Here is an 8336-nt window from a genome sequence, read left to right on the forward strand (position 1 = left end):
GTGGGGCTAATGATACTTACTGACTCCACAGGGTGTTGTGAGAATTAATTAGTGTTTATTCCGTGCTTTGTCTCACAGACACACCTCCTCTGTGAGTCACAATCTCCTAGCAACATCCCTGTGCCAGCTACAGCAATTGCTGACATGGGAGAGAAATGTTAGGAAAGTATCAAGTGTGTTTTAGCTTCTCTTAATGTAATTTGGCAGCTGGGAACATAAAGGAGAGGCAGCTCCATGTGATCAGCCAGCTCTCTGCAGTCCCCAGCTAGAGCTCCCCAGATCCCCAGGGATCCATGGGTCACAGCTGGAGAACCTCTGGCATAAGCAGTGTCTGATTTGAGATGTTAGGGCTCATTGTGTGTCTGTATCTTATTCTGAGAAAGCATTTCAGTCCATTTCCCAGCTGTCTCAGAATTCAATCCAATTATCAGAGCTGCTGCCATTTTTCCTCTGAATCTCCAGCTACTGCTGACAAGCTAATGGGTCATCATCGTTTCCGGAGATGAGAGACAGCACTTTGTGTGTCAACCATAGCCTGCCCTACAGGGCTGCCTGTCCCTGGGAATTTGCAGATGGAAGCCTCTGGATGGGGCCCAGCACGTTGCTGGGGGACACTACGGTTCCCAGTGATATTCTCACAGGGTTAGGCTCTGCTGCATATCATAGGGATAGGGGATGTTGGCACGTCACCTTGCTTTGCTCTGAAGTCTGCTCAGCTATAAACAGAGTAAGCCTGTAATTCTTGAGGTGGCCTGGGCATATTCAAATGTCCTCCTCCCCAGGGTCAGAGCATGTTTGATTCAAATACTGAAAAGTACCCCTGGCAGCACAGCCCCCTCACTGCCCCCTCCCGCCCATTCCCTGCAGATCCAAGGCGCTAAATCCATGGTACGCCCACATCTTGAATACTGCGTACAGATGTGGTCTTCTCATCTCAAAAAAGATATATTGGCATTAGAAAAGGTTCAGAAAAGGGCAACTAAAATGATTAGGGGTTTGGAATGAGTCCCATATGAGGAGAGATTAAAGAGGCTAGGACTTTTCAGCTTGGAAAAGAGGAGACTAAGGGGGGATATGATAGCGGCATATAAAATCATGAGTGGTGTGGAGAAAGCGAATAAGGAAAAGTTATTTACTTGTTCCCATAATATAAGAACTAGGGGCCACCAAATGAAATTAGTGGGCAGCAGGTTTAAAACACATAAAAGGAAATTCTTCTTCACACAGTGCAAGTCAACCTGTGAAACTCCTTCCCTTTGGAAGTTTTGAGGCTAGAACTGTAACAGGGTTTAAAAGAGAACTGGATAAATTCATGGAGGTTAAGTCCATTAATGGCTATTAGCCAGGATGGGTAAAGAATGGTGTCCCTAGCCTCTGTTTGTCAGAGCGTGAAGATGGATGGCAGGAGAGAGATCACTTGATCATTACCTGTTAGGTTCACTCCATCTGTGGCACCTGGCATTGGCCACTGTCGGCAGACAGGATACTGGGCTGGATGGACCTTTGATCTGACCCAGTATGACCATTCTTATGTTCTTATGTGGTTAGATGTTGTCTAAGCGTCTCCTTCTCCCCTTCAGGAACATTGAAGCTCATGGAGGGGGCGGATAAGCTGCTGTGGTCTGTGCAGGTCGATCACCAGCTCTTTGCTCTGGAAAAACTGGATGTTACCGTGAGTGTAAATGTGAACAGAGCAAAGACCAGAGCTGAGAGAGGGTGACTGGGGGTGGAGACACTGAAAAGCCTCTTTGCCACCTCCCGCACAGAAGAGAGAGCAGGGCATCCTGGGATTGTCCCATGTTCACATAGAAAGCCCAAGAAAATGGAGCCTGTACCACATGCACTGTAGTCACTCAGCTAAGGAGCTGGGCTCTGACCCAGAGGGCCCAGTATTACACTGTATAGTCTTTCCTCTTCCTTCCTTGCTGCCTGTCCTGTTCTCTGAGTTGAATGATTTTGCTCCTTCTTGTTAGGCAGAATAAGGAATGGGATGGAGAATAATATTATAATGCCAGTGTATCAATCAGTGGTGTAGTCTGCTGTGGATATTGTGTGCAATACTTTTCACCCCATCTCCAGGAGGAGGGTGCAGAACTAGAGGGGGTTCAGAGAAAGGTGATGAGAGCAATCAAGGGCCTGGGGAAACTCTCCTGTGAAGACAGGTTTAAAAGATTGAGATTGTTACCTTGGCAGATAAGAGGGGACATGCTGAAAGTATGTAAAATAATGAATGGCCTAGAGAACGTAGATCTGTTGTGTCTGTCTCATAACACAACAGGGGGGACATTCTATTAAATTAAAATATGGGAAATTCCAAACTGAGAAAAGGAAGCACTTTTTTCACACCATGAGTAATTAGACGGTGGAACTCACTGGCACATGAAGTTGTTCAAGCCAAGAACTTAACAGAATTCCAAAAGCAATTGGACATTTATGTGGCTCTCAAGAGCATCCAGAGTTATAATTAATGATGCCACACATTTGGAAGGAATATTAAACCTTGTGCCTCAGGGCTTAAAGTGTTAGACACCAGAATAAGACCTGTATGGGGCAGGTTTCCTCCAGCATTCTTGCACCTTCTCCTGCAGCACCTGGTGCTAGCTATTGTTAGAGTCGGGACACTGGGCTAGATGGATCTTGGGTCTGATGCAGTATAGTAATTCCTATGTTCCTGTTCTTTGGAAACCCTCAAAAGCCTGACTCTTCCTCCACAGCAGGAGGTTCAGACTGAGATGCTTGTAGGCGAATAAGGCAGCTGGGAAGTGTTTGAAGCTCTTGTGGGGGAAGGAGGAGGAAGCAGTCACTAGTAGGGGGTCAGGATGCTTGTCAAGGATTGCGGTGGGGAGAATGAGGGGTTGAGAGCACACAGGACGGGGGAGGAAGTGACTGGTGCCATCTATAGTTTATATTGTAGGGTAGACTGAACCTAGAGAGGCCACTGGTGCCAGGAGAGCCCAGATGCCTTTTCCCTAAGAACAGATTATCGGTATCCCTTATCAGGAGGCTATCCAGCTGTGTGCTGGGATGCTGCATTAAACACAGGTTATATCAGAGGGGAGGAATGGATGCTGCTTGCTGTGGGTTGCTGGGATTCCTGTGTATCTCTCTAGATGGCTGACGCTTGTGCTAATCAAAGCTCTCCCCACTCCCCCTACCTGTCCGACTCCGGCAGGGCAACGGGCACGAGGAGGTGGTTGCCTGCGCCTGGGATGGCCAGACGTACATCATCGACCACAATCGGACTGTGGCCAGATTCCAAGTGGACGAGAATGTTAGCGCGTTCTGTGCCGGTGAGTGGCCTGCTGGCGCCTGCATCTGAGACGCGCAGGCCTGGCTGTGACCTGAGCTGCTGACTGCGCTCCATGAACTATGTCACTGCTGCGCTGGGAGAGGCAGAAGCCCCTTGATTCTGTATCCTGCCCTGCTGGGTGGGTGACTGTGTGGGGAGCCCAGCTGATCTCTTCTTCATATTGCTCCGGGGAAGAGGCCTGGTGAGAGGGAGGGATGCTAGGAGATCCATCCCTGAAGAAGCACAGGTTTCCTGCCGCCCTGTGCCACTTTTACCTCTTGCTGACCCCCCATGGGTGCTGTGCCCCTGCAGTCTACTGGTGAGGCCCTGTCCCATTAGGGTTTTTTCATTGGTTTTCTCTGTTCTCCCCCAAAAGGCACGTCTGCCCACAGCTGAATTGCTCAGGCACTTGCTGCACAGCCAGCCTCCTCCTGCCACCATGTGACTAAGGGTCCATCAGGGAAATTCTGCACACCAGAGTCCATGTCTCTCAGTGCAGTGCAGCTCACCACTGCACTAGCTGGTAGCCAGAGACTTTCTACCCCATCTTAGATCAGTAGCACAGTTGGGCACAGAGGAGAGAGTTAGGCTACTCCATTGTGTTTGCCTTACCCCATCCTGTGCCTTCTGATCTCCCATGGCCTCCCCCTTACTTGTCTGCCCAAGTTACCTCTTCATTTCCTCTGCTCTTCACTAACTGCTGGTGGCTCCCTCCCTGGCTTTTCCCAGGCCTCTATGCATGCAAAGGAGGCCACAACAGCCCCTGCCTGGTTTACGTCAGTTTCAACCAGAAGATCTACATCTACTGGGATGTGCAGCTGGAGAGAATGGAATCCACCAACCTGCTGAAGATACTAGAGACCAACCCAGAATACAGGGACCTTCTGCAGCAGCTGGGCGTGGGTGAGCATTGCACAGTCTACAGACGTGCAGCGAGAAGGGGGATGGGACGATGGGATAATGGGAGGATCTGTACGTGGTGGTAATAGCTGGGGCTCCTAGGTACCTTACTGGGGCTAAAACGCTTCTCACTGGTGGTAATACTGCTCTTTCTCTGCCTCACTCACAGAGGGAGATGATGTCTCAGCTGTCAAAGATCTGATTCACAAGACCCTGTACTTCCCAGAAAAGCAGCCACAGAACAGCCCTTGCCAACATCGGGGCCCTGCTGGAGCAGACTCCTCCAGTCACCCTACCAGTGCCCAAGACTTGTGTACGTAATAGCACCTCTTCTCACAGTAGTGACCCTTCTTTAGGTGTTGGCTACAGTCAGTCATTCATGTTGCACCAAGCTCAGTCTGTATCCGGGATCAATGAGATCCTTCCCTCCTTGTCAGTCTAGGCTTCCAGCAAGCTAGCAGCAGCAGACAAGCCACTGTGTTAGAATTAGCCTTCAGGTCAGGGCTGAGGTAAGGTGAGCGCTCGGATGCTGGTTTTATCATTGAGGGGTGGTGAGTTCGTTGCCCCTTTAGTTGAAGCAATGAGGGTCCAGTTCCTTCTGTTCTCTGGGGTGCCACCATTAGAATTAAACTCTCAGCAGCCATGTTCTCTGCTGGTCAAAGAGTTGTGCTTGTGAAGGGAAAACAGAGAGCAGCAAACTTGAGTCTAGTCTTGGTACGTTATTTGTGCAGTCCCTGTGGAGCTGATCCCCTGAGTTCCTAGCAGCTTATGAATGGGGGATTCGCTGGGGGTAGAGAGGGCTTTTTGATTGTTCTGGATTTTTTATCACATGTCCATATGCCTGAATCACTAAATAGACCTGCAGCATTACCCCTGCTTCAGTTCTGACACTCCCCTTGATCCTAGGCCTCCTCTCACAGCAGCAGCTTCCATTCACACGCACAGCTGATTTGTTTCCCATGGTACTAATAACAGGGAGGTGTGCGGCTGATGCCTGAGGAAAACTAGGCAGCTCCAGCAACAGTGCTGGCAAAAGGAACCCAAACTGCTAGGAATGCAATCAGGAGAAAGTTGAACCCTCATTCTGGTTGGTCACATAAAGACTGTGGGCCAAGCTCATCCCTGGGATGACTGTTTATACAGAGCAGTCAAGAACTGGACAATAAATCAAATCCATTCTTTGTTCTCTGAGGATGACCAGCCTTGCAACCAGCCACTGCGCCTTGCACATCTTTAGCAGCTGCAATAGTACTACTCAGCCTTCCACCACTGGCCCCCTGGGACAGCTAGAAAGAGCATCGTTTTGCTTTCCAGCCCTGCACATGTGTAATAGCTAGGAGGAGCAGGCTCTCCACTTTCTGCCACGGCAAAGCTTGGGGGCATGCCACTCCAGGTCCAGCACTGCACATGGGGAAAGGTGGCACTGCAACTTCTGCAGGCGCTGCTCTGCTCTCTCCAGCCCTTGTACATCTCTAACTGCTTTGCCTCCTTCCGTCCTGCGCCAGTCTCAACTCATTAAGACGAGACCAGCAGGCAAACCTGCTGCTCTGCATCCATTATCATCTCTCATCCATGCAATGTTTTATTTAACATGCATAATGGATGGAGCTTTCCTCCCACGCCCCACCACAGAGAGATTTGGATCTGACTCAGAGCAAATATAATTAATTCAATGATAGCCCTCAGGAAATGATAACATGTAAGGATCCCACAAGCTGTTGGGTTCCTGCTGTGCCATGTTCTGAAGAACACCCTTGAGTACCTCAGCAGGGAGACTGAATTCCCCACTCATTTCAGGAGAGTGGAAATGCCTACCTGCTGGGGTAGAAGCCTAGGGTTGGAACAGACAGACTTGGGTGGGGGTGCGGTGTGGAGCATCTGATTATTAGACAATAAACCTTAGCTCCTATGAGTACGTTCTGTCCATAGACCTCAAAGTGTTTTAGAAAGGAAGGTTCTCCTCATTTCTCAGATATGGAAATTGAGGCACATAGGGGTAAAGTCTCCTGCCCCGGGCCACACCAAGGAGTCGGTGACAGAACTGGGAACAGAAGTAAGTTTTCCTAATTCCCAAATCTTGTGCCTTCTCCACCAGACTCTGCTACATGGCTACAGAGAAAAAGGGTTTTCTCTCCCCCATGTAACCGGTACAGGGGACAGCATTATGGGTATAATTTTCAAAAGTGCTTAAGGCCCAGAAATCAGTGGGGGTTATGTCCCTGAATACCTTGTAAGGGTCTGGGCCTAAGTGACTTAAGAACTCAAGTCCCATTGATTTTTGAAAATATTGCAGTCTATAGACAGGGAAGGTTTGGGGTTTTGCGGCACAAACTGAAATCAGGGCTGTAGGGCTTAGAATCATCTGTTGGGAAGAATCAACTGGTCTATGGGAGGCATCTGGTAAGGGGCTGAAGCCTTGGGGATTGTTATCCAAGGGTATGTCTTCACTAGAACATGCCCTAGAACGCAATACTGAGCAGGACTTTGCAGGTGCTGTAAACAGGGACCGGCCATGTTTCACACCATGCCAGCTGGTGATGGCGTAGTGGGAACCACTCCTCAGGGCTGTGTTTTTAACTTTCTGTCAGTTTCTAGCGGATATGAGACCCCACAAGGTTATAAAACATGCCATAGTTTAGCACCCTCATGCTACCTCCAGGTTCCCAGCCTGTTATGGTCTCCAGCCCCAGCACAGTCAGGCCTTGCAGAAGACTCAATGATCATTATTTCCAGCACAGCCAAAACTCGGCACTCCCAGCATGGCTTCTGAGGCTGAGCATTGAACAGTAGTATAATTTCATCTCTGTAAAAGTGGTGGAGAAAGCTCCTGCCACAGATGTTGGTCTGATCTAGGGTTGCCAACTGTCTAATCACACAAACCCAAACACGCTTGCCCTGCCCCTTCCCCAAGGCTCCGCCCCTGCCCTGCCCTTTCGAGGCGCTATCCTGCTCACTCCATCCCCCCTCCCTCCATTGCTCACTCTCCCCCACTCTCACTCACTTTCGCCGGGCTGGGGTGGGGGGGAGGGGGTGTGGGCTCTGGGCTGGGGCCGAGGGGTTCAGCGTGTGGGAGGGGGCTCTGGGCTGAGCCTGGGGTAGGGGGTTGGAGTGCAGATGGGGGGTGCAGGGAAGCAGGCTCTGGGAGGGAGTTTGGGTGCAGGAGGGGGCTCTGGGCTGCGGTAGAGGGCTGGGGTGCAGGAGGGGGTGTGAGGTGCAGGCTCCACCCAGGAGGCGCTTACCTCTGGCAACTCCTGGTCGGTGGGGCTAAGGCAGGTTCCCTGCCTGCCCTGGCCCCGTGCCACTCGCAGGGCAGGCAGGGAGTCTGCTTTAGCCCTGCTGCGCCACTGGACTTTCAGCCCCTAAAATGTCCCGGTGTGGCTTCAATAGCCTCTGGGAGATAGGGCGTGATTCCGGGAGACTCCTGCTGAAACCGGGAGGATTGGCAACCCTAGTCTGATCCCAGGGAACGTTCACCCAAGTCCCTGGAGTTGAATAAAGTGGCAAAAATAGCTACATTCCCCACAAGCAGCCAGAGGAGCTCTGAAGGAGCCTATGCTGTTACAGAGGGGGAGGAAGGTTCTGCTGTATGTGTCAGATATTTTCTCCCTAGCTGTGCCTGTATGGTTTCAATTTGTTGTATTTTCAAACCAGTGAAAGTGGCATTGAGAGAGACTCCAATGGAGCTGGGCTCTGCTAAGCAGATTTTCTACATAGGCTTCCTCAGTGCATCTCTGCCAATGCACCTCTTTCCTGACTTGTGGCACCCCCTGCTATGTTACTCCAGAGTATGGAAGGCCAATCCTACAGGACTCTGATGATTTTGTGATGTGGGCACATAGCCACTTGTGACAGAAATGAGCCCCCTCCCTGCATTTGGCATGCAATTACACACAGAAATATACATACTTCCAGTTCCACACATGCTCTTTTGCAGGGGCATCCTTACCCATATGCAAACTATGCAGCTGTGTAGGGCACCAGGAAATTTGGGGCACCAAATTGTGCCAAATTTCCTCGTGCCCTATGCAGCTGCGTGCTGCTCCAGCAGCCAGCCCGATCCCCCAGCCGGCTGAGCTGGACAGGAAAGCTGCTCCCGCCCCGTGTCCACTCCACCCCTTCCCCATAGCCCCTGCCCTTGCCCCGCCTC

The 8336-nt window shown here is 50.7% G+C and overlaps 1 protein-coding gene across 5 annotated transcripts in view; it reads left to right on the forward strand.

Moving 5' to 3' along the window:
• The window catches only part of ITFG2 (integrin alpha FG-GAP repeat containing 2), an 83719-nt gene that overhangs the window by 17613 nt on the left and 57770 nt on the right, over window positions 1-8336 (forward strand). For all 5 annotated transcript variants that reach the window (XM_073314001.1, XM_073314011.1, XM_073314019.1 and 2 more), the window contains exons 9-12: window positions 1581-1672; window positions 3173-3290; window positions 4019-4192; window positions 4359-4502. In XM_073314001.1, the coding sequence (XP_073170102.1) occupies window positions 1581-1672; window positions 3173-3290; window positions 4019-4192; window positions 4359-4502 (528 nt within the window). The remainder of the gene's footprint in view (window positions 1-1580; window positions 1673-3172; window positions 3291-4018; window positions 4193-4358; window positions 4503-8336) is intronic.

This window comes from Lepidochelys kempii, chromosome 1, assembly GCF_965140265.1.
Source record: "Lepidochelys kempii isolate rLepKem1 chromosome 1, rLepKem1.hap2, whole genome shotgun sequence".
NCBI classification, from domain to species: Eukaryota; Metazoa; Chordata; order Testudines; family Cheloniidae; genus Lepidochelys; species Lepidochelys kempii.